This window comes from Crocuta crocuta, unplaced genomic scaffold (assembly GCF_008692635.1).
Source record: "Crocuta crocuta isolate KB4526 unplaced genomic scaffold, BGI_CrCroc_1.0 scaffold159, whole genome shotgun sequence".
In the NCBI taxonomy this organism is placed as follows: Eukaryota; Metazoa; Chordata; class Mammalia; order Carnivora; family Hyaenidae; genus Crocuta; species Crocuta crocuta.
In genome coordinates this window covers 2,150,340-2,177,583 of record NW_027533263.1, presented here as the reverse complement: position 1 = coordinate 2,177,583, position 27,244 = coordinate 2,150,340, and the positions used below count along the sequence as shown (strand labels likewise).

At 40.8% G+C, this 27,244-nt stretch overlaps 1 protein-coding gene across 1 annotated transcript in view; it reads right to left on the bottom strand.

Moving 5' to 3' along the window:
• The window catches only part of KIAA2012 (KIAA2012 ortholog), a 110,833-nt gene extending 92,941 nt beyond the window's left edge, over positions 1-17,892 (bottom strand). The window contains exons 1-3 of the mRNA XM_077747590.1: positions 17,730-17,892; positions 16,057-16,341; positions 1,346-1,505 (exon numbers count right to left, since the gene is read on the bottom strand). Coding sequence (XP_077603716.1) covers positions 1,346-1,505; positions 16,057-16,341; positions 17,730-17,813 — 529 coding nt within the window. The 5' untranslated portion in view covers positions 17,814-17,892. The remainder of the gene's footprint in view (positions 1-1,345; positions 1,506-16,056; positions 16,342-17,729) is intronic.
• Positions 17,893-27,244: the final 9,352 nt, after the last annotated feature.

Genomic DNA, 27,244 nt, shown 5'->3' with positions numbered 1-27,244 from the left:
GGGTGTGGAGGGGTTATCACTGGGGTGGCAATATGGGACCAAAGAACATACTAGGACTACTAAGCTAGTGAGCTCTGCGATGTGATGGAAAGCGTAGCCAAGGCCATTGAGCCAGTGATCTCATACCACAGTATTGCTATTGTTCCTCCAGCTTGAGGAGACATTTTCTTATGTTAAGAGGGGTTCTTGTCCTTGAAGATGTTGGGGCTAGGCTATGGTGCAGTGGTCTGCTCTGTCCTCTGCTCCACCCAAAGATAAACATATCTTTGGTTAAGAGGCTCTTTCTTACAATGTTAAATAAATGGAACTGACTGCAGTGCTGAGCCTGCCATGAAGGTAAAACCAATTACTGGACCAACCCACACCTCATTTTCCTTCAAGTCATCACTTATTGCGGAAAGAGTTGTTTTCTCTCCTTTCCCAAGGTAAAACTATAAAGTAAGAAGAAAGTCAGTCTTCCTGTGGTCCTGTTTGTGCTGAAGAAATGGCAGGCAAACACACAGTGGGCACTGGCAAATCCTACTTCTCACTCCTCTCATCTCCAATAGGTTTGCCAAATAAAATATGGGATATCCAGTTAAAACTGAATTTCAGATAAACAATGAATACTTTTTTAGCAGAAATATGTACCAAATGTTGCAAGCTTAACTCTATGTGTTTGTCTATCTGTGTGGGTCTCTGTGTTTATGCACTAAGTTTCTGGCAACTTGAATCCCCAACAGTTTCCTGTTTTCATTTTCAAGCCTTTGCAGAGTGCATTTGGGGTCTCTCTTTGGCAGAAGGTTGTCCATCTCCTAAGTGGATGGTGCTGGAGAGCTGCCATCTTTAAGAGGAGGAAGCCTAACATTTTTACTTCCTGGGGGATCTGAGATCATCTTAGAAGGGGAACTAGGGAATATTGGAGTGAGGGTGGAGCTGGGGGCATGGGAAGATCTGCCTTCTGGTCCCAGCTCTGCTTTTGGCTGAATGACTTTGGACAAATTATTTTGTCCCCCTGGGCCTCTCTTCTTTATCTTGTAAAAGAGAGGGATTGATCGGAGGATCTGAAGTCTCTGAGTAGAGAAGGTTGGGAAGAAAGTTCTGCTTAGGATGTGGAGTGTGAAGATCCTAAGGGGAGCTAGAGACAAGGCAAGACTTCAGACTGTGTGTTCCTCTGCAAATGTTGGGGAGGACAAAAAGCAAAAGATATGATAGAGGCTCTCAGCTCCCAAGCTTGAGCACCTCTGCCTTAACACAAAAGTGAACCTAAATTCTGATGTTTCAGGACTTGATGGAAAAAAGACACTCACACCTGAATTCAAGGCAGGGAAGCTCAGGGTTTAAGTCCTCCCACTGCCCCACTGACCTGCACATTGGAGCCTGTACATGGTGTCAGGGGGCCATGTCCGCAAGAGGCCTCGGAGGTATCTCTTGGCTGAATACCCAGGGTGCATCTGCCGTTGGGCCTGGCTCTCAGATTGGCTTCGGAAGTGGAGGTATGGTTGCCAGTTTCTGTCCTGCTCCTGCTGTGGGGACACCATGGAAACAGCATGGCTGCTGAGCCCTGAGCCTCCCAGTGATATAGGCTGGTTAGCACAATCCTTATCAGTAATCGGAGAGACTCCTGGAAGGTGCCTAAATGCACCTGAAACAGATGCCTCAGCCAACAGACATAAACGAAGAGTCCACAGAGCAAGCTCTGAAAGGTCTCTGTAGATTTGCAGTTGGAAAGAGAAGGGGAAATGAGAAATTCCAGACCCCATCTTGAGACAAAGCATCGGAAAAGAATAAAGAGCTTCAAAAGAAAACACATTACTTAGTTCAGCCTGTGGAAATAATTTTAGTACCTTAAAAAGTGGCCCTGTAGGGCAATGGGAAAGTCAGTTCAACAAGTCAGCATCGGCATTTAATGTTTGCAATATGAATAATGGAACAGACAAATTATGTTCATGTTAACGGGAAGCCTGGCATTTTGAAAATATCTGGCTCTGCTGCATTTCATTTCAGCCCAGGAGAATTTTCTGGGAACCTACCTGCCAAAGTCAGTTCCACTGTGCAAGACATCATGTGGAATAAATGTGAATAAGAACATCTTACACTTGGCTGGCGATATATATTCTACAAAGATCTTTCACCTCATTATAATCCTTTAATGTGGTTGAGTTAATACTATAACTACTTAAATGATGCAGAAACTCTCTAAGGATGATCAGTTAAGCACAAGAATAGCAAACATGAGGACTTGTGTTGACATCTGTCCCCCTCCCCCTTGTCCGTGGTAGACATCACCAATCAATCATGACATTCTTGACTGATGAGCAGATTGTGATTTCAGTCCTTCTCTTATAAATTTTTAAAAACAGGCATAATTTATATATAATAACATGCACAGGGCAAAAGTGTTCAGTTTAATAAAATCTGACAATTGTATACACCTCTGTAACACAAAACAAAACAAAACAAAAATATAGCCCAACAAAAATATAGCCCAGAAGGATTCCCTCATGCCACTTCCTGGTCAATTTCTCCCCACCTGTCAGGTAATCACCTTTGTCAGGTGAGGTCAGTAAGCCACTGGCCTGAGCTACTTTGCCATATCCTGCCAAAATTTACCAAAGAAGGCATATGGTTAAATTTTAAAAAGTAAAGAAAAAAGAAAAAAATGTGATGGAAATATAGAACCTGCTTGATGTGGGGAAGAAGGCCTTAGGATATGGGTTCTTGTTCTGGTTTGCTCCAGTTCTGTGTATTCAGGAGATCAAAATGCCACAGAAAGAGAGCCCACAGCTGTAGCTGAACATTCAAGACCACCAGAAACTCTTCTTCAGCTAAAGAGACAGCTGGGAAGCCAAAGTCCATAGGACAAAGGAATATCTCTGCTGGGGAGATAGAAACAGGTATCTAAGACATTCACTGATTCATTGATTCATTCATCCATTTTATTCATTCATACATACAGTGCATCAAACAAAATGTCAGGCACTGGAGAAAAAGGGACAAAATAATTTGAGTAGCAGAGAAAAGAAAGCTAGTTACTCAATTGGCTGCCCTCTTTAGGAATTTGTAAATTAAATGAATGTTTGGAATCCAAACACAGAGTATCAACTGGTCTTTGATGTCTGGACGTTTATGTGGCAGGTATTTCAAGTGCAATAAGACCCTGAAAAATTCAGTCCCACATAAATCTTGAGGCTCTTTCCAGAGGATAAGGAGGAGAAGAATTATAAGGAGGGCAGCGGAAGCAAAGTGACTCAAGTGCTCTTTCACTTCATTTTTTTCATTTGGTCATGCAGTCATCTTTACTGAGCACAATCTATGTTCCAGGCACTGTGGTAAGCCCTGGAATATGGTGCCATTAGATCTTTCTGGGTAAATTGGAACTTCATTTCCTCCATGTAAGTCTTTGCTTCAGATGAGTTTTCTCTGTTTGCAACAAGTTTGAGCCTCCTCTGAGAGGCTGTGGCCCCTGTGTTGATGGCATGATGCACATGTTGATCTGGACAAGAGCCCTTTATTGTTTTTCTTTCATGGGTATTTTTGAAGTTATCAGCTTGGTCTTGGAGCTTTACTGGGAAACTTGCTAAATGGGATAGCGAGTTGCCAAGAAGAGTTAGAAAATCCTTTGTCCTGGAATTTGGGGTATTTAGATACATTTTTTTCCTATAGTTTGAAAGCTGATCTTGCCTCTGTATTAGTTTCCTATTGCTGCTTTAAGAAATTACCATATACTTAGTGGCTTTAAACAATAAAAATTTATGATCTTATAGTTCAGGAAGTCAGAAGTTTAAAATAGATCTCACTGGGCTAATATCAAGGTGTTGACAGGGGCCCTGTTCTCTGTGGATGTTCTAGTGGAGAATCTGTTTCTTGGCATTTTCCAGTTTCTAGAGGCTCCTGCTTGTGACTCCTTCTTCCATTTTCAAAACCAACAACGTTGGGTTAAGTTCTTCTCATGCTGCTCTCTCTCTCTGGTTCTCACTTTTGATTCCTTCTTCTACTTTTAAGGATCCTTGTGAGTATTCTGAGCCAGCCCTGATAATCCAGGATAATCTCTTTCTTTTAAGGCCATTTTATTAACAACCTTAATTTCCCTTTGCCATTTAATCTAATATATTTATATGTTCCAAGCATTAGGACATAGACAACTTTGAAAGTCATAATTTTGTCTAATACAGTTTAATTTTTTTCTAGTTTTCTGGTTTTTCTTAGTCTCTCAAATCATGCCTGTGAAGTTGATAAATTTCACATCTTATTGGATAAACTGATGCACTGAGAGAGGCCCAAGTCCTGCTTAGGGCTACCAGGAAGACCAGTCAGGGTTAAATCTATTCATTCATTTCCAAGGTGTGGAGTCTACGGTCATACCACCCTGAATGCACCTGATCTCATCTGCTCTCGGAAGCTAAGTAGGGTTGGGCCTGGTTAATACTTGGATGGGAGTCCAAGGTATAGAATAATATGTTAAGTAGAAAAAAGCAAGATACAAGAGAGAATGTAAAGTACAATTACAATCTCATAAAATCATATAAGTGTATAATCATGGTGGAAAGACTAGAAGAAAATATATTAAAATGCTAATAACAGTGGTAATAGGTTTTTGGGCATAAGATTACAGTTAGTTCTTTTCTTCTTCCTTTTTTAAAATAAAATAGAGGTGCCTGGGAGGCTCAGTCAGTTAAGTGTCTGACTCTTGGTTTTGGCTCAGGTCATGATCTCGTGGTCTGTGGGATTGAGCCCTGTGTTAGGCTCTGTTCTGGCAGTGTGGAGTCTGCTTTCTCTCTGTCTCTCTCTCTCTCTCTCTCTCTGGCCCTTCCCCACTAACATGTGCTTGCTGGCTCTCAAAAATAAATAAATATAATTTAAAAATCAGTAATATGGTTAGATTATATTAATAAATGGAAAACATGTTAAAAATTAATTTTTTTATTGCATCCACCCTCCTCTCATATGTATTATTTCAGTTCCTTCTCCAACATTATCCTAGACCTCTAACCACCAGAAGTTACTATACAACCTAAAAGGAGACAGAAGGGAGCCAAGAAGGGAATTTCTGGGACAGGGAAATGAGTGACAGCAGGAGGCTGGCTGTGAGGGTTTCAAACTTCTCAGGCCTGCCTTGGCTTTGCCAATCAATTCTAGCTTCTGGTTTCTTCTGAAATGAGTAATTAGTGGCACAGAGTGGCCTGTTATCCACACTCCACCAGAGTGCTTCCTCTAACAAGGGACTTTCTCAGGCCAGCCATATTCCCAGAGCTCACTAGGCCTCCATATGCTGAGGAGCAAAGGGGACCCTGGCACCTGTCCCTGTCCCTGCACTGGCTGTCATGTCCACCCTGCCCCAATGCTTGTTGGTAAGGATTTGCAGAGAATGGAAGGAGCTGGTGCAGGCTGTGTTCCTGCTCAGCAGATATAGGGTGGCAGGGTGCCAGGGTCCCCAGGAAGGCAAGAAAGGCCCTGACAGCCAGCTGCTATCTTACCACAGATGGTGGCCAGTCTTTGTGTGCAGAAGTCGACAGAGGGATGAAGAGAGAAGTCCAGAAATCCCAGGTCTGGCAGCAAACCCCTGCACAATTTGATTCCACCCACTTTTTCCAGCTAAGAGCCATTCCTGTCTAATTCCCTTGACTGTCTTCTGCTTGCTGTCCTCTCTAGGCCTTCACTTACCTATAACTGGATGGGTTCTTCCCACTTATTTTTACCACAAGACTCAGCTCAAATCCCACCTCCAAGATGCCACTGTAGTCACTCTAATCTGGTCCTTGACCAGATTGTACACTCTTACTGGGTAGAGGCTATGGCGTCTCCCTGTCATATGCTGGCAACCAATAAGTTCATCTAACAACTATTGTTGAGCATCTGCCATATGTCAGGCACAGTTCTAGACACTGACTAGTTAATAACTACTCAAGATGTTAAAAAAGAAATAAATAAAACTTTATTTTTACTAAAAAATTTTTAATGTTTTTATTTCTGAGAGAGAGAGACACAGCATGAGCAGGGGAGGGTCAGAGAGAGAGAGGGAGATACAGAATCTGAAGAGGCTCCAGGCTCTGAGCTAGCTGTCAGCACAGAGCCCAATGCGGGGCTCCAACCCACGAACCATGAGATCATGACCTGAGCCAAAGTCGGACGCTTAACCGACTGAGCCATCCAGGCACCCCTAAATAAAATAAAACCTTAAAAGTATTTACTTATTTATATTTTTAAATGTTTATTTATTTAAAAAAATTTTAATGTTTATTTTTTGAGAGAGAGAGAGAGAACGAATGAGGGAGGGGCAAAGGTAGAGGAAGACACAGAATCTGAAGCAGGCTCCAGGCTCTGAGCTGTCAGCACAGAGCCCCATGCAGGGCTCGAACTCACTAACTGTGAGATCATGACCTAAGCTGAAGTCGGATATTCAACCAAATTGAGCCACCCAGGTACCCCAAATGTTTATTTATTTGAGAGAGAGAGCGAATGAGCACAGAGGAGGGGCAGAGAGAGAGGGAGACAGAGAATCCAAAGCAGGCTCCACACTCTTAGCACAGAGCCTGATGTGGAGCTTGAACTCATCATCGATATGATCATGACCTGAGCCAAAGTTAGACTCTTAAACAACTGAGCCATTCAGGTGCCCAAAAGGCCAAACTTTAAAACAGAGGGTGACTACCCATTATTGTTGCACCTGCGCATGTGTGACTGGAGCCAGCCTTGGAGATGCCACGTAAATGCACCTGGAGTAGAAGTCAGAGTAGGATGGGAAAGGAGAGATGTGCAGCCACTTGCAGCTGTGTCTAGGAAGTCTTCTCCACCCCCAGCCTGACTTCAATCAGCTTTGTGTAAACAGTACCATCCTCAGCCAGCTGTTTTCTCTGCAGGTTTAATTTCTGTGATTCTGGGCAAATGATACTACCTGTCTCCCATATTTGGTGACTACATATTCCTGGATATCAAGCTATCAAAAAGAGAATCATAAAGTGATCTGTATTTTCCCAAAGTCGCAATGTTGTAACAGGGCTTGATTCCTGACCAAACCATTTAGCATCAAAGATTTGACCAGCCCTATGTCAGAAATGCGAAGGTACAATCAAAAACAGAAAAAATTAAGCTTTAGTTCTTATAAGAGCCTGGTCTGCTTGGGTTTGAATCCTGACTCCATCAGGATTACTAGCTGTGTGACTTTGGGGAAATTACTTGACCCATTTCTGCTTCAGTTAAGAAACTGTCAAATGAGGATGATAAAAGTACATATCCTACAAGCCAAAAACTGAAGTTGGGCCATTACCTCACAGGATACACAAAAACTAATTCAAAATTGATCAAAGACCCAAGAATAAAAGCTAAAATTATAAAATTCTTAAGAAAACATAGGAGAGGGGTATCTGGGTGGGTCAGACAGTTAAACATCTGACTTCGGCTCAGGTCATGATCTCACAGTCTGTGGGTTCGAGCCCCACGTCAGGCTCTGTGCTGACAGCTCAGACCCTAGAGCCTGCTTCAGATTCTGTGTCTCCCTCTCTCTTTGTTCCTGCCTTGCTCACACCCTCTCTCTCTCTCTCTTAAAAATAAATAAACATTAAAAAAAGAAAACATAGGAGAAAAGTTTCATGACATTGGATTTGGAAATAATTTCTTGAATACGATACAACTTGTGCATCCAAAAGTACCATCAACAGAGTGAAAAGGCAACCCACAGAATGGGAGAAATTATTTGCAAATCATATATATGATAAGGGATTAATATCCAGAATATATAAAGAACTCCTGCAACTCAAAAACAAACAAAACAAAACAACCTGATTTTCAGAATGGACAAAGGACTTGAATAGACAGTTCTCCAATGAAAATACACACATAGCCAATAAGGACATGAAAAGATGCTCAATGTGTCTTATCATTAAGGAAATGCAAATCAAAACCATGATGAAAGGCCACTTCACACCCATTAAGATGGCTCTTATTAAAATAAAAAAAACCAGAAGATAAAAAGTGCTGGTGAGGATGTGGAGAAATTGTAACTCTTGTGCATGGCTGATGGGAATGTAAAATGATGCAGCTGCATCTATGGAAAACAATATGGCAGTTCCTCAAAAAATTAAAAATCAAATTACCATATGATTTAGCAGTTCTACTTCTGGGTTTATACTCTAATGAATTGAAAGCAGAGACATGAACAGATAGATATATTTTTTTACAATTTTATTTTTAAGTTATCTCTACATCCAATGTGGGGCTAAAAGTCACAACCCTGAGACCAAGAGTTCCATGCTCCACCAACTGAGCCAGCCAGACTCCCCAAACAGATAGATATTTGTACACCCATGTGTATAGCAACTTTATTCATAATAGCCAAAATACGGATGCAATCTAAATGTCCATTAACTGATGAATGGATAAACAAAACATGGTCTATACATAGAGGACTATTATTCAGCTTTAAAAAAAAATGAAATTCTGATACATGCTACAACATGAATGAACCTTGAAGACATTATGCTGAGTGAAATAAACCAGTCACAAAATAAACATAACTACTGTATGATTCCACTCAGATGAGGTATTTAGTCAAATTCATGGAGACAGAAAGTAGAATGATGGTTGCCAGTAGTTGGTGGGGAGGAGGAAAAAGGGAGTTATTGTTTAACGGGTAAAGTTTTGCAAGGTAAAGAAAGTTCTGGGGGTGCCAACCTGGCTCAGCCGGTGGAGCATGCAGTTGTTGATCTCTAGGTTGTTTAAGTACGAGTGCATGTTGAGTGTAAAGATTACTTAAAAAATAAAATCTTAAAAAAAAAGTTCTGGAGATGATTGGTGGTAATGGTTGTACAACGATGTGAATGTACTTACTGCCATTGAACTGCATATATTTAAAACTGAATGGTAAATTTTATGTTATGCCTATTTTACAACAATGAAAAAGTATACCCCTCATAAAGTTGTTGTAAGGATTAAATGAGATAATAAGTATAAAGTGCTTAGAATAGTGATGAATATAATAGTGTTACGTAAGTGTTGGCCATTATAAATATTCTCGATCTATTGATAATACAAGGGAACTGGTGGATGAAGTACATAAAGCCTACAAAATAGAAGTCTACTGGATCATATATATGGCTAACTATAAACATATTACCTATAACCCGGATTGATTTTGATGAAAATTTGATTTGCTTCTCTAAAATTGTAAATGGTTTTAAGACATGTTTTGGAAGAGCCAGATCTTTCTCTTTAAAAAAAATTTTTTTTAATGCTTATTTATTTTTGAGAGACAGAAGGAGAGAGAGAGAGAGAGAGAGCACAAGTGGGGAGGGGCAGAGAGAGAGGGAGACACAGAATCTGAAGCGGGCTCCAGGCTCTGAGCTGTTGTCACAGAGCCCACGTGGGGCCATGAGATCCCCCACGAGATCTCATGAGATCATAACCTGAACAGAAGTTGGATGCTTAACTGACTAAACTACCCAGGTGCCCTTCTCTTTTTTTCAAGTTTATTTTTATTTATTTTGAGAGAGAGAAAGAGAGAGCAAGCTGAGGGGCAGAAACAGAAGAGAGACAGAATCCCAGGCAGGCTCTGCACTGTCAGTACAGGGCCTGATCCAAAGCTTCACTTCTAACTCCCAAAGGACCAGATTTTGAAGAGTCCACATGCTCCAGAGAAAAGAAGCATCTCTTTTGCTTTAACAACCTTTTTTAAAAAGAGATCTGGGTTTCCAGGGGTGCCTGGGTGTCAGTTGGTTAACTGTCCAACTGTTGATTTCAGCTCAGATCAGGATCTCACAGTTCGTGGAGAAAAATTAGGCAGTGTTAGGATATGTGAAAGTGGAACAAGTTTGATGTTACTCTTAAACGTAGCCACATGTATAAGGGAGATGGCAGAAGCAATACATCCTTGGTTGAAATCAACTATAGTAATCTAAATCCTATTTATCCCTCAGTGGGACAGAGAAATGGGGTGCTCTGTGAATTGAATTTTTGAAACAAATTATTTTTAATACACTAATCAATTTCCATTGTTGGATAATTAAAAAATATCACCAGATTTACAGAATTCTAAAAATATAATAATATATTCTGGGGGAACCCGGCTGACTCAGGTGGTAGAGCATGTGACTCTTGATCTCTAGGTTGTGAGTTCAAGCTCCACATCAGGCTTGCTGCTATCAGCACAGAGTCTGCTTTAGATCCTCTGTCCGCCCCCCCCGCCCCTCCCCCAGTTGCACGCTCTCAAAAATAAATAAAAGGTTAAAAAAAGACAAAAAAAACACATTCTTTGTAACCAAATAAAAATAAAAAATATTTTTAAAAAAAGAATATGAAATACTAAAATAATTCAAAAATTATTTAATATTTCTGATGATTTGAGAAGTACTTTCTCTATTTTTTGCTTCTGTTATGCTTCAAGAGCATCATTATGACTATCATTTAGATACTACTCTACTACTCCAAATTATAGTTATTTAGGTTTTATAGCTATTTGATTTCTTAAAAAAAATTTTAAGTTTTATTTATTTTGAGAGAGACAGAGGAGGGGCAAAGAGAGAGGGAGAGAGAGAGCCAGACTCAGAGCTCGAACCCATGAAACCACAAGATCATGACCTGAGCCAATACCAACAGTCAGATGCTCAACCATCTGAGCCATCCAGATGCCCCACTGTTTGATTTCTAAATACTGGGAGGCTGAATGAATTAAAGTCCTTGGGAAAAATGGTTATCACTTTGGGAATGTATTAACAGTATTTTCTTTAAAAAACAAAGCAACATATTGTGTGTATCTAGAAGTGTGAGAACACTGACACCTAATCTCTTGACTTAATGCTTATCTTTGCTCATTAGGAGTTGTGCCATCAAGAAGTTAAAGAGTAGGGGCACCTGGGTGGTTCAGTTGGTTAAGTGTCTAACTTAACCATGATTTCTGCCCAGGTCATGGTCTCAGAGTCTTGAGATCAAGCCCAGCATTGGGCTTTACACTGGGTGTGGAGCCTGCTTAAGATTTCTCCTCCCCCCACCGCCTTTCTCTCTCTCTCTCTCTCTCTCTCTCCCTCTCCCCCCTTCTCCCTCACAAGCTCTCTCTCTCTCTCTCAAAAAAAAAAAAAGAAAAAAAAAGTTAAAGAATAAGTGTATGTTGACATACTGCCACTGAATGTCATTAGACCCATATATGGAACTGGAGATAATGTGAGATGCTATAAAGATAATGTGAGATGCCCTCCCTGTGGTGGGCTCTATTATTACAGGTCTGGAATAAGCTGGAAATTTGCAGGTTTCCTGATTCACAATTCAGCCAGTATAGATCCTTCTGTAAGCAGCACTACTCTGTCAACTATCTCCCCTTCCCTCCCACCCCCATATTGGTTCTTTTACTTTGAGTGTGGTATTTTTAACTCTTGAACTATATCCTATCTGGGCAAGGAAACACTGACCCTGAGGAACAGGTGGTGTGGTAATTGGTGGCTTAATTTATAGCACTGTTTCTATTTCATTTCCCCTTCCTGATCTCACCTGGCTCTTTAGTGTCAACCTCATTCTCTGTCATTGTCCACTTCCTTCAAAGTCATAGGTTTTTACTTAAGAAATTTTTTATTTTATTCATTTTTTAACAGGAGGAAATCTAATTTAATTACATATGTACAGGGAATCTACATAAACATGAAAGATGACCCATAGATTTTAATTTAATTTTTAAAATTCCATGACTTAAAAAATTAATGTTTGGTAAAAATGTATGTATGAATAAAATATGACTTTTAATTCTACCACCCATGGTTAAAATTTGATGTCTATCCTTCTGCTTATATAACTAATTTTTAAAAATTGGAATTACATTAGAAAGGTGATGTTTTTTGTCGGGAGCCATTTCTGAACTCACTAGTTGAGAAAAGTCCTTGTGAGGTTAAGGCAAGTTTGCGAGGCTCTTGCTGTCAGATGAGGACTGATATCCACCCCCACTCAATTGTCTCTGCTTGAGCACCGACCTCCAAGGCACCTTGTTGACTTATTGGGAATGACTTATTCTGGCCCTGGTATGATGATTGCACCTTGTGAAGGAAATTGTTTTAGCTTGGAAAAATGCTGATACTTAGTAATCTGGAAATAATGATCAGGACTGAGTAATCGATGACACAGAAAGGTCAGCTACTGCTTTCGGGTTTACATTAATAAAATAATAACTTTGGTACAGACTGACGTACTATTCCTGGGCATGGATGATGTTATAGGAACTATAAGCCCTGTGGCCAATGTTTAGATGTTTTCTTTTGTGGCTATAGGAACAACATTGCGTTTCCTGAAAAACTTGTTTTCCTAATACTTCCCATAAAGTGATAAACAGGCTATTGACCCCTGCTCACAAAGAAGTAATTTTTGCCTTTACTATGCTAAAACCATCCTGTTTATATTTGAATGCCACTTCTGGGCTGTTCCGCATACACCTATGCATATCAATATTCTGGAAAGTTTTTACTGATCAAATAATTTATCATCAGAATGCCACTTCTGTGCTATCCCCCAAACACTTAATCATAAAATAAAGCTAAGTCTCAGACAGTGCAGAGATGCCTGTCTGGTAACCAGAAGGATTCTCGGGGCTCTCTCATCCCTCTCTCGCCGACACCGTCCCTCCTTCAGGGACCCCTGGACCTGCTGGAGCAGGACTCCGACAGTTTTCTATATTGCTAGTCTCGAATTCTGGTATAATTATCTATATGGCTGTATAATCTCAAGTGAATGACTCAAACTCTCTGTGCTCTAATTTCCTCACCTCTAAGATGGGATAATAAAGTACCTACCCTCAGGACTGATAGGAAGCATGCATGAGTTATATACAAAAAGTACTTAATGCAGTGGCAGGAACATAGTAAATACTCAAAAAATGTTAATGAACTTTGGTATTTTTGTTACATGAATATTACTTTATAACCTGACTTAAAAATATTCTGTGGATATTTTCTCATGTTATTCATGGCTAATATATGACTTTATTGCCCAACCCCAAATCCATTATGTGACTGTGCCATAATTTATTTAATCAATGTTTCATTGTTGGATATTTATTATTTTCAATGCTTTGTCTAGTAACAAATAACCTGTAGTATACATTTCTGTGCATAAATCTTTGGGCACAACTCTAATTATTTCCTAAGGCAAATTCCTAAAAGTAGAATGCTGAATCAGAGTATTACATAGGCTTTTGCCAAAATGCCCTTCAGAAAAGTCATGTGAATGTGTGCTCCTAATATATGAGATGGTTCATTTCCCCAGAGCCTTTCCAGCACAGGATATTATGATTTTAAAAGCTTCTTGCCAGTCTGTAGTTTTCATAATCAGATAGTGGTCTGCAGTTCACAAAGCTCTCCTCTTCCAAGCTGTTCATTTTCTTCAAACCCAAATCCCTTCAAGTTCCTCCTCCTATTTCAACTTATAGCATCCTTTAATCTTACATTTCTACCCTGTAACTAGTTCTTTTCTTTCTAGTTTCTTTACACCATTTCTCTTCTATCCATCTGGAGATAGACTACAGTATTCTGTTTTGTTACAGGTGTGTGTTATATACCTGGTTAAGTGGGTACCACAGGAAGACAAGAACTTCCCTTTTTCCTGAGCCCAAGTCTAACCCAAAATGAAGCCATCCCCAAATAGACTCTTCTACTTTACAAAATAAAAATATCCCTGCTGCCTGAAATATTTAAGCCATATAGACAAGTGTCTGAAAGCTGTGGAAGGTATTCTTACTCTTGACAATAAGTTAGCCTACATAGCAGGGTCCATCCAGGAAAACAGAAACTGCTCTAAGTATTTAAACTCAGCAAAAATTTATTGTACAGTTGATTAGAGAGCTCAGAAGCCAGAAAGGTGGTGAAGCAACATTGAGATTAGTAACATTGGGAAGCTAGCACCATCCCTGGGCTCAAGGACAGAGGAAGGAGCAGGTGGGGTCAGCTGGAGGAACCTGGCAAGGAGCCACACTAGGCCTATCTGTAAGGAGCAGGACCACAGAGGTGATGCAGATGTTTCTCACCACCTACAGATAGAATGGAAGGGGAGACATACCTTGGCTTTTCTCTTCTCTCTCTCCAATCTCCTTCCAATGTCTTTCACTGGCAAATTCAATTAGAAGCTAGTTGACACAGATGTTTGTGGAAGTATATATAGTCTGTGGTGAACCCTACTTTTGTGTAGAGCAAAGTAAGGTAAAGGAGAGGAATGAATGTGAGGGCAAACAGACCAAGTCCTGGCACAGCGACATCTGGAGGCTCTTCCAAGCCCACGGACAATACAGCACAAGTGCAAAGCATGCCTGCCCTGGAGAGGTTGGCAATCCCAGGTTTGAATTCTAGCTCTGTCATTTACTAGCTCTGAGACCTTGGCCAGATCACTTAACTCCTCTAAGCCTCAGTTTCCTCATTTATGAAAGGGGGCAAGAAAAACCATATGTCACAGGGTCACTGTGAAGATTAAATAAAATAATAGCTATAAAATAATAGTAAACATTCCACAATAATTGGTTTCCTTTCACCCAAGAATTGATGATTTTAAGAGAAAGGACAATTGGGTATTTGGCCAAGTCATTAAGCTTCTCTGTATTTCTTTATAATAGCATATTTCTTTATTTAAATTTTAGTTAACATGCTTCTCTGTATTTTGAAAGAAGGAAAAAGGGCAGAGGAATCTTTCCTTTTGGAAGCTCTGCATAGGGTGGGGTAGGTGATACGTTACCCAATAATGATATTGGAAGATGATGTAAGAAACACTGAAAGTATCCTACGTGATCGATTTACTCATTCCACAAATATTTATGGATACTCACTATTTTCTGGAAATGACTTATACATGGTCCCTGCCCTCAAGGAGATGGTGACAGATAGACAAAGTGATAAATGGTAATATATGATTGTGTGGGAATGTTCACGGAGGAGGGAGCAATGGGATATCTCTGCCTAGAGAAGTGGAGAACACTTGACTGGGGAAATGACATCTGAGTCATATTTTGAAGGGTAAGCAGGAGAAGGAGAAGCAGATACAAAAGCATAGAGTCAGGAAAGGGCACAAAGTGTTTGGGGAATGGTAAGCTATTCGTATGGGTAGGGCCTTGGGTTCATAGTTCAGATGGTCGTAAGAACAAGAGGTAGATGTGGCTGGATATGGAAGAGAAAGTCAGCGTGAAGGGCCTGGTATAGGTAGCTAATGACTTTATCCCATGGGGAATGAGAAGCCAACAGACTTTTAAGCTAGGAAGTGGGGGCGCCTTGGTGGTGCAGTTAAGCAACTGAGGCTTCATTTCAACTCAGGTTAGGATCTTGAGTTTTGTGAGTTCAAGCCACATGTCTGGTTCTGTGCTAACAGCACAGAGCCTGCTTGGGATTCTCTCTCTCTCTGCCTCTCCCCCACTCTCATTCTCTCACTCTCTTTCTCTCTCAAAAAATACATAAACTTAAAAAAAAAATAACTAGGGAGTGACCCAGCATCTATAACTTAGAATTGAGTAAAATGACACATCTTCCAAGACTCTCACATGGCTTTGCCAAAGGGCTGATGCATGCAGTTATGTAAAGCAGGGGCCATGTGGACATCTCATAAGACATTAGAAGGTATGAATCAGAAAAATGAGCACGGGGATTTTCCCTTAATATTAAATTCAGAATGGAAAAATTCATTAACTTCTGCAGATGCTGAAGGGCTCAAGGTAAATATTTAAAATGTTCTCCCTCTCATTTCCACAAAGTCAAAAACATCAGAGGTGTGATGATGATGCTTGTGGCTATGAAACAGGATTTCAAGGATTCTGATGAAATGTCTGCTGGCCTGGATCTGTCTGAGGCTGAAAAGGGGTTTGTGTTACTCTAACAGAAAGGAAAATACAAAATGATGGTCATAGAGCCCTTTATGCTTTCAGAGCCTTTTCACATACATTATCTCATTTAAGCCTCTTGACAACTGAGTGAGGCAGATAAGGCCAAGAGTACAATCCCATTTTAGAGATGAAGAAATGGAGGTCTGAGGGTTTCATACTTTCTCTAGGGTCTGAGAAATTACAGACAAAGCTACTACTGGATTTCTAGACACATAGGCCAGCGCCTTCCCCAAACCTAGGACTGTTCTGCCTACCTGTCCTCTTCCATATGCCAGGATGGCTTCTTTGAGGTCCTGAAGTGTGTGCAGTTCAAAACCCAGCCTCTTCCTGTGGCCTTTGGGGTGGTAGGGGCCTTTTCTTGTCCCTTCAGGTGTCCATGCTGATAAGGCTAAACCCTCTGAGTAGAGGATCAGGGCTCCTTTTCTAATACTGAATGTTTTAGGAAGAAAGAGGCTCCAGGTGTGCTGATTGGCAATACCATCATCCTGCGGTTTGCTGACCAGGACATAATCTTCTGGGGACTTCCAGTTCAAGTAATCCTGCAATGGAAAGAAACCACTTTGATCCAAGGCCCCTTTATAGCAATACTACTTGTGCAAGCTGTTTGACATTTTTAAATTAAAAAAATGTTTGTTTTTGAGAGAGTGCAGGCGGGAGAAAGGCAGAGAGAGGGGGCACAGTGGATCCGAGTGGGCTCTGTGCTGACAGCAGTGAGCCAGATGTGGGGCTCGAACTCACAAACCATGAAATCATGATCTGAGCTGAAGTCAGACGCTCAACCGACTGAGCCACCCAGGTGCCCTGACATTTTTTTAGTGACTGAGTTTCTCTGGATGCTCCCCTGTTATCACAGAACACAACCATTCTTCTTAGCAACTGGTTTTATTCACCAGACCTCAGAATCAGTAGAACCTAGAGCAGGGTTCTGTTTTATCCCCTACAACTTTCAGGAGAGCCATTCATGCCCAGAGTCTTAAATAGGGTATAGAGTGTAGGTTACAGACCAGTCAAGATTTCCTGGTATGCAAGTAGGTAGTCAAAATCATCAAGAGCAGCAGATAACTTTGAAATTAGAACTGGATTAGCTGGCAGTTTAAATAGGGGAAAACCATTCCAACCATCACTTCAACTGTACACAGGGAGAATTTCTATATATTCCAGATGCTATGTAACATTACCTAATTTGGCTATTTAGGACCCTATAAAGTAGTTGCATATCTTGTAAGTAAGTAAATGCCATTGGCCACAGAGGTCCTTTGAAACTTCATATATCTTTTAACACAGCAAAGGTCAAATATCAACGACAAACTACCAAGACAATGGAAATCTCTGTTGATCCAAAAATTTTCAAAGAATCCCACTGGATTTCTTATTCCTGGCAAGATTCAATGGAATAAAATTCCAGTACAAGGGAATTTTGCCACCTCTTTAAAATCTTCTAAAATGAGATCTATTTTTATTGTTTATTAAATTTTTTTTTGGCCTATGTTAAGTATGCACACTCTGGGTTGAATTTCAGAAAGTTCAAGGAAGCTATTGAAATGGCACAAACATATACAACATTACAACCACAGAGCACAACTTCTCAAAACCAAACAGCCATCAACTTGCCTAGAACCCACATGGAAATTCTAGTCTTGAACCAAACCATCTGAATTCTAGACAATCTGGAATCTCCTTCAGTCTAAAGCAAATGAAGCTGTAAGTTAGTGTCCAAGGAGAAGGAAGAGGGTCCCAATGGCAATATCAATGTGCAAGCAAACTTCCTTATTTTCTTGAGTTTCACCAAGGAGGGAAGGTCTACCAGCGACCCCCACCGCCTCACTAACAAACAGAACCAAAACACACATGGCTCAGCCCCAAATGGAAAAATAGAGCATTCCTTTCCCACCCCCAAAATATGCCTTTATTCAGATGTAAGACTCACCTCTGGTTCAAAATAGACTTCTAGCTTCTGTTTGTTCTGGACCAACTTCCCATGTCCCCGGCTCAGGAGAGAGAGCGTGAACATGTTTCCCTTCTGACCACTCTTCTCAAGGGCAGTTCATCTTGGTTTTGAAGGCTGAAAACTGGTCACACCTCAAGATTTCCTGAGCTCAGCAGTGAGCCCTAGAAGACCACAAACACTGGGCCTTTTATTAAATACATTTTTCCTTCGTACAGAAGCTTCTTAATAACAACCAGCCACACAGTTTAGACAGTGTGTGTCTTTGTCAGGAGAAAAAAATAAACTGCAAACCCAGACTCCTCTAGCTCTGGATTGTCTACTCTCTGGGCAACCTCTCTCTCCTCTTCGCCTGTGGTCTTGTTGTCTCTTGGTCCTGTTGCTCTGTTACCGGCCTTGTGCATCCACAGATCTGGGCCACGGCACCATCCTTCCCATTGTGAGCAGAGGTTGTTTCCTGGTTGCTATGGCAGCACAGGGAAGTGAAGTCTCTTAAATCAGCCTAGACAAGGGAGAGACTGCTGAGGGCAGTGCTCACACACTGGGGGGAGGGAAGGTCTAGGCTCAGATTTCAAGTCCTGATTGCAGGAGCAGGGGTGATGTTGGGATTTTTTTTTTTTTTTTTTGGTTATAGTACTCATCTTGCTTTTAGAAAGTGTCTCTCCCTTTCTCCCAATATGCAAGCCTTTCACTGTCAACTAACCATTAACGGACTCAGAGGAGTCGCCTAGGTCACCTAAAGCAACCTGTGACGTTTTCCTTGGCTAAGCTCCAGCATCTCCTCAACTGGACATGAGGTCTTTTTATGGTAGTTGCTGCTTTGAGTGCAGATACCAGGAATCTCCAGATTCCTTTGCATATCTCACTTGGACAACTTGCAATCTCCAGAGGGGGTTACTTTAGGAGACAAAGGTGGGGGAGGGGCATTTGGTTATCACAATGACTGGAGACCACTGCTGGCATTTAGCAAGTAGAGGTCTGAGTTGCGAAATGTTCTGCAGTGTGTAGGACTGTCCTACATGATGCAGAATTTTACCAGTCTGTATGCCAGAGGCACTTCCTTTGAGAAAAATGGCTGTAGTCTGGGCTGCTTGGTTCTCCTTGATGCTGACACTATGAGGACAGGACAGGGGAAAGAGTGTCAAGAAACCAAAGGATCCTTTTGCTGGTGATCTAGGGCCTTGCTTTGGCGTGGAAAACCAACCTGCCCTGTCATCTGTCAGCTGAACCTCCACGGCAACCTGTGACAGTCCCCCCCTGCTGATCTGTGTGAAGAAGTACAACAAGCTATAGGACCCGTTACCTTTAAAAAAACAAAGAACCTTTTTAAAAATGTTTTATTTATTTTTCAGAGAGAGAGAAAACAGGTAATCAGCAGAGAGAGGGGGAGACACAGAATCTGAAACAGGCTTCAGGCTCTGAGCTGTCAGCACAGAGCCTGATGTAGGGCTCACACTTGTGAGCCGTGAGATCATGACCTGAGCCCGAGTCAGCCACTTAACCAATTGAGCCACCCACGTGCCCCTACAGGTCCTGTTGCCTTTTAGATCTCCCTCTGCAATGGCAACTTTCCCAAGAGGCAGTCTCAAGTCTATGAGGAAGAAATGCAGGTCATGCTATATAGTTAGATTGGGTTTATCATGGAAAATTAGGATATTAAATGCAGAGGCCCAAAACTGAATTTAGTCAAAACCACAGTGGATGCCACATTAATACTCATTAGAATGGCTATTACTAAAAACAAAACAAAATGAAACAGAAAATAAAAATGTTAGTGAGGATACAAAGAAATTAGGACCCCTGTGCACTATTGGTGAGAATGTGAAATGGTGCAGCCACTATAGAAAACAGTATGTCAATTCCTCAAAGATTAAACACAGAATTACCATATGATCTAGCAATTTTACTTCTGGCTATATAATCCAAAAGAAATGAAAGCAGAGATTCAAATAGATATTTAAATACCCATGTTTATAGCAGGATTACTCACAATAGCCAAAACATGGAAACAATTCAAGTATTCACTGACAGATGCATGAACAAAACATGACATATATGATGGAATATTATTCAGCCTTGAAAAGAAAAGAAATTTGGACATATGCTACAGTATGGAAGGAACTTGAAGATATTATGCTAAGTGAAATAAGCTAGTCATAAAGGGACAAATATTACATGATTCCAATTATATGAGGTATTTAGAGTTGTCAAATTCATAGAGACAAAATGTGGAATGGTGTTTTCCAGGGAAAGCAGGAGGAAGGAATGGGAAGTTAGTGTTTAATGAGTACAGAATTTCAGTTTGGGAAGATAAAAAAGGGTCTGGAGATGGGCAGCAGTGATAATTGTAAAACATGGATGTAGTTAATGTCACTAAATGGTACACTTAAAATGATAAAAATTATAAATTTCATGTTATGTTTATTTTACCACAATTAAAATTAAAAAAAGAAAAGAAAACAAAAAACGGGATCTATCACTTTATAATCTGAAGGCCAATTGGTTATAATTACTTTGGAGTAAACTCCTTACAGCAGGTAAGACAAATTCTACAAAATGAGGCTTCCAAATAGTTTACAAGGTTTTGTTTTTTTTTAAGTTTATTTATTTATTTTGAGAGAGAGAGAGTCCAAATGGGGAAAGGGGCAGAGAGAGAGAAAATTCCGAGCCTCATGCGGGGCTTGAACTCACAAACCGTGAGATCATGACCTGAGCTGAAGGTAGATGCTCAGCCACCGAAACGCCCCAGTTTACAGGGATCTTAAGCTACAGTTACTCCCTCTCTTCCCCTTTCTGTGCCTTTGAAGTGCAAAAAGGACCCTCAACAAAATTTACTGTAATTATATTTATAATTGATATATATTACTGTACATAGTCCCTACCCTCAAGAAGCTCCCAGCAGGGTGAAAAGATAGGCATATATGAACTAGCACCTGAAAGGCAATGTGACAGATATGATCATGGAGATGGAGATAAGTAGGCGCTCCAGGAAAAGAGGTGAGGAGGTGATGTGTGATGGGCCTTCATAGAAGGCTACTAAGGGAAGGGATATTAAAGGTGAGCTTTAATGGACAGCAGTGTATGGCAGGGAGAGAAGATGAAAGAGGACCCTGCAGGAGACATGGCAGGAAAGTCTGAGATCTTTGGAGAAGGGGCAACTTCTTTGGTGTAGCCAAAGCCATGGGTTATGTGGACAGAGATGAAGCTGGAAAATCAGGCCAGCTGGCCAAGGTCATGAAGGCCACATGTGCCTTGTTAAGGCACTTCGGACTTTGTTCTTCAGGTTTGTTTGTTTGTTTATTATTTTATGAGATGTAAGAGTGGGAGAAGGACAAAAAGAATTGATGTGAAGGATTTTGAGGTAAAATCAGCAAAACATGGAAAGTTACAGGATTCAGAATTAGATTGCTTAGGTATTTTTAGTAGAATCATTTCAAACATTTGGGTCATTAAAACACATGTCATTTTCTAACCTTCATGTTTTCATAGAACTTCAGACTTGAAGTTTGTTTTCCTCACAGGTTCATAATGAGATTTATTTTGAATTTCAAAGGAAGAAACAGCCCCAATCCATTACCGAAAATTAAATTACATGGAACATATCATAAAACATAGTAGTTCAGAGTAATCTGTATGACATTAGTTCTACTTGTTCTTTAATAAGACTGTGTAAAATACTATAGTGTTTGTTGTCTCAAACATTTCTATGCTGTGTTGTTTGTAGTAGGGCATAAAACTTGGTTCTTTTTACTGTAGGCTTAAGTGGGTGAATTCCAATAGAACTGATTTCTTTTTTTTCTTTTAATTTATTTATTTTTCCATTTTCACTGACGAATAATTGACATACTTTATTCAAGTAGGTTTTTTACAGCAGGGGGTAATGGGATTCCACCAGGTTTTAGAAAGATAACTCTGAGAACAATATAACAATGGATAGGATGAGGGATGCCTATCTCATAAACTTCCAGGTGAACTTGTAGAACCTTGTAGCCCAGGCCAACCTTCTCTTGGATTTGAATGAATTAGTCAACTTTGTCAGGAATAATCACTTGCTAAATGATTTTGAGTGAGACATAGAAGGGGAAACTCTATACCCACTGCAATGAAATACAAATATTGCTGTTTTGAAAATGCTGTTGCTCAGGGAAGAGAGTAAAGAGCACAAGAAGGAAGTGACAGAGTGACTGGGACCCAAATAAGAACCACTACTGTCAGCCAAAGAATGACTCCAAGTTTCTCCGGTGGAAATTCATCCTCTGAGCTCACTTGACTAAATTGTTAATTCACCCATACATGGCAAACTCCAGGAAGTGACCTTGCTGAGTCTAGGATGAGTGAGCAAAATACCCAGGTGCCCATCTGGCTCTCCCAACACTGTGACAAGGCTCCCAGGTCTCTTTGGGGTTGTAATCTATGAGCAGTCAGACCACAACCCAAAGCAGGTTTCTCCTAAACTGTCATGTTTACATCCTTGCTGTTTAATATGGACAATGAACAGATATACAGATCAATTAATAGACATTTAAAAGCATTTACTCAGTCCCCAAAGCAGTTTATGGAAAGTCCATTTAGAAAGCGATCGAGGTTACTGCAATTCTAAAGTGCTTGGGGAATCTCAGATGAAAGGCCCTTGTAACTGGAAAGTATTTATAACTCAAGAAGAAACCCTCCACACCCATGTTATATAACACCAACACCATCTCCTGGCATGCCTGACCTGTCAGCCCATGCAGCATGTCTGTTTAAATTACACTGTAAATTCTATAGGGTGGAGACCTTGTTTTTATGGTTTGTAAAGCATCATGAATAACCATGGCACTCTGTAAATAAATAGAAACCACATGAAACAAAGAAAAGAGATGTTATTCAATGGCCATGTTCCTACTGCATCCAGGAATTTGTCCCTTGCTCCAAAGTACTCAGGGTAAGTGGACGCCATTCTAGGAAAGTGGCCTGTGGGATAGTGTCAGGATCCTCATTTCGCTTTAAAGGGCAGTATGATAGTGTTTTCCAGGAATTGTAATCATCTGGAGGAGTAGCCTACAAGAAGAGTTATTGATGTTGCCCTTGTTACCCAAAGAGGAAAGACCAGTGCACAGAGAGATTAAATGATTTGCACAAAGCCACAGAGCCAACCAGAGGTGAAATGGGATCTTGTCCAAATTTGGTCCTCATCCCAGTCTGTTGTTCATCCCACTTCTGCAACAAAGTTGTAGAAACTATTTCTGAGAAGCTATATCATGGTTAAAATCTAGCAGTCAGTAAACTGTTATGTCTGAGGTCACCACAATGCCCTCTTCAGCCACAAAGGTGGTGACTGGACACCATATCTGTGTCTGGCTGTGCAAAGGCCTCAAAACACTCTTATCTCTCCAACCTTGCTTCTTCTCACTTTATCTTGCAAATCTAGTTGCATGAGAGTGTTGGAAATCACATTTTCAGGTTTTCAACCTTTTGCTCTAGAGGGAAGGTGGAAGGAAGGTTGATAGAGTCATGGATAGTTATCTATCACAAGCACCAAAGACAAGTTGTAGGAGAAAGTCAAAACAAAGGAGTTTTTAAAATACAGGCTATGTCGATGCCAATCAGTATCACCTTGCATTGTTAAGTCTCCATTTACATGTGTTTTATACTTCCAACTAGACTGTAAGTCTTTGGAAGGTAGGGACTATATCTTATGGTTCTTAGTACTTCCCATAGCACCCTTACGTATCGTAGGAGCTGCATAAAAATTTGTTGCTTGCTTTTTCACATGCCCAGAGAGATGTGCAATGATCTTTGGGCCAGCAGGAAAGATATACAAAAGAAGATAATTAGATCAAAACCTGTTTTAATAGTCTATACTTTGCCTATAGCACAAAGCTTAAAGTTGTAGGTCAAAGACTGACCAACAAAAACTTGGTATTCAAAGGCTGTAAGGACACCAAGAAAATCAGTGTGTAGCATACAGCTCTCTAAATTTGTTGGAAGAAGCACGGACCTGCTGAGGATAAGTTACTTGGCTTGCTCAGAGGTTTGGGCCAATTTCTCACGTGGTGCAGGTCAGGTTTGAAAGAAGAAAATACAAAAGGCAATAAAGAGGGGCGCCTGGGTGGCTTAGTCGGTTAAGCGTCCGACTTTCGCTTAGGTCATGATCTCGCGGTTCGTGGGTTCGAGCCCCGCGTCGGGCTCTGTGCTGACTGCCAGCTCAGAGCCTGGGGCCTGTTTCAGAGTCTGTGACTCCCTCTCTCTCTGACCCTCCCCTGCTCATGCTGTCTCTCTCTCTCCTAGAATTAAATAAAACATTAAAAAAATTAAAAAAAAAAGGCAATAAAGAATATTCTAAAATAATAGAAAGGGAAAGTGATGACTTCCTTTCTCTCTTTCTTCCTTTCTCTCTTTATGTATAAATTATCTCTTTCTCTCTTCCTTTCTCTCTTTATGTATAAATTATCACCCCATGGCCTGCCTAGTTCAGGAGGGAGGAGACTGAAGATCTATTTATTTCAGATCTTTCTGAAGGGTTTGTTTTGGGAGTCTAAAATACTTAGCTATGCTTTTGCTCAGGGCTTCATTTTATTAGTAGGAGTGCTCACAGTAATTGCAAGCTTTTAAATTTATGGTGGGGAGATAATAAGTTGGAGACAAAATAAAACTCACACATTTTTGGAACTTTCATAACATGGGGAAAATCAATCACTGTTCTGGCTAGCAACTCAGTCACTGGGGACAAAAGTAACAAGCCTTCATAGGAACCAACCTGTGGAGGGTGATGAGAGCAGCGGTGATTTTAATTCTAAAGGGATAATCTCAGAGGAGATGCCGTTCATCAAAAGTACATGGATTCTGATAATTTGAACATTAGAATAAGAAGATAAAATATTTTATCAATGTCATTAGTATGGTTGTAGGAAAATTTCTTCTTCTGAATTTCATCAAATATTGTTATGATGATGTTTATTCAATTAACAAATCGATGATTTATGTAAGGCACTGAATGCAGTGTCTGGTACATAATATGTGCTCAATACATAGAAATTATTGTTTAACAGAAAATTTCATTCCATAATTTAGAATAAACATGAATTCTCTCTCCACCATTAGCACATTGTAGCAAGATTTTACTATACAAAATGATGTTCTGCAAGTCATTTCCTCATGGTAGGGAATCTCATGTTGAGTAGACAGTAAGTCTAAGTTGCTGAGCTGCACAATCAGACAATGCTCAGTCACCTGACTTCCAGTTCATTTTCTAAATTCTGTGATGAGAATAATTTTTATACTCTCTAACCACCACAAAGTAAAAATTGTAAACTGTCTGCTAATAATTTTAGAGAAATATTAATTTGATATATAAACCATGTATTTTTTTTTCAAGGACATATGTGTTATGTAAGCCAAGCTATACACAAATTCTCTTCCCACCATTTGCCCACATTGGTAAGGTTTTGATGTACAGATTGATGTGTCCCCACCCTCAGCCCCAGGGAGCAGGGACTGACAGTCTGAGGAAGAGGAAGGGGCATCAGGGAGCTTGGGTTCTGGGAGAGCCTTCATCTCAAGGCCCATGCGTTGCTACAGTTCACCTTGTGAACCCAGGAGCCCCTAGCCCACAGGAGACCTCCCTGTCTTTTATTCAACTTTTATAGTTTCCTTTGGGAAAGTCAGGTCTCCCTGAGAATGGAGTTAAAATGCAAGTCTCTCTGTAGAAACTGAATTAAACACACTGTGTAGGAATGGGACCCAGAGTGGATGTATGAATTTGGGATGGATGGGGGAAGAGTGAGGGAAAGAAGGAGAGAAGGTGGGGCAAGACTGAGGACGGTATCCCTTGGGAGGTAGGTTGGGAGACCCAGCCACAGAAGCTTTGCCTGCTCCCCCTTATTCCTAAGAGCCAGCCTGTACCCACGTTCCTCAGAACAATCTTAAAATGGGGCAGGGGCTGCCAACTTCAGGCTGGCCTCAGGAGGCTCTGTAAGTATATATTTAAGGAAGAAGGGAAGTATTTCCTTCTCATCTCACAGAACAGACTCACCTGAGGCAGCAGAATCCTTTGCCTAGGGGCCGAAACACCAGATAAAACTCTATCACAAGTTGGATCGTGTCATATGTAACAAGTGTGGTCAGATATGAGCAGTGCCTTCTGTAGAACCTCATGACCTCATAGCCAGCCCTCAGTCATGCCCACCTCCAATGCCAACCCACTCTAAAGCAGGTGTCCCAGGGGAGTTGTTAGTCAAGCAGGGAGAACTTCTTTGAAATAATGACTTCCAATGGGAGATACTGAGAGCAAGAGTGGCTTTTAAGATTTTATGATAATCCTTCTCCTGATTCACTGTCTAGACATAGTTAGGTGCACAAAGGGTTAACAGGCCTTGTAGGACTCGGCTGCCAAGTACACTTAATGCTCAGTCCAGCACTCCCGGTTTGTATTCTTGCGCTGCTGGAGTGGCCTGTTCATGGCATCTGGTTCCCTGGCAACAGCTTTCATTGGCTCAATCAAAGCCCTTTCTTCTTAAGAAAGCTCCTACTGAGACGCCCACCACCACCACTAATCACCATCTTAACTCAGGGTTTAGGATGCAGCTGGTATGAAAAATAGCATTTGTGGATATGAGAAGATAAAGCCATGGCTGGGTTGTATACACCTGCCTTGTGTGATCCTTGCACTGGTTTTCTACAGGATGGTTGGAAATTACCTGCTTTTCCACTGGGACAGAGAGAAAGTCTGAGCCAGAAAGTTTCCCAGAGCTGAAGTTCTTTGTTCGGCCGAAATCCATGAGCCTCTGTGATTCATGACTAGCTGTTTCCTGGGCTGATCGGTGATATAACTATAGGCTCTGTGCTCTGACAAGGGGCGTTGCTGAGCTGAGGGAGTTCAAACAACGAAATCCATATTGTGGAAGGCTTGTCCCCAGTCAGCCACAAGCTGGGGAAAGAAGTCTGCCTCCACCATAACCCGGAGAGTCTGGCGGCGACTCCACTCGCCCCAAGATGTCTCGGTAGCTTCAGAATAGCAGGAAAAAGTAGCCATTTGTGCAACATTTGGGGGGAAAATGTTTATTAAATTCTCTAATAAAGATGGGCATTTTTAGGGGGAATTCTTCAGTCTTTTTGAGAGTTGCTTTGAGTTTTCTTGTTTTGTCTAGGGAATACATCAAGTGAAAGTAAGGAAATAGAGATGATAGGCAAGCTGTTCTCACTTTTGGCTTACTCGTATCAATTCATTTAATCCATCTTATCTTTTTAAAAATCAAAGCCTATCCCATGCACTTAGACTCACTGAAATCTAAATACATAGCAGCATCATTCAGGAACTAAAAGTGTTCAAAATTCAAGAATATTTACAAAAGATGTTGACTTTTGGCTGGCCATCCAGCCCTAAGTCATTTTTGCTGCCCTAAGTCATTTTTGCTGCCCTAAGTCATTTTTGCTGCCCTAAGTTTCTGGCTTCCTGAGAGAAAACAGTCATCCTGGTCATGGTGCCGAGATGTAACAGGACAGTTCACAATTCAGAG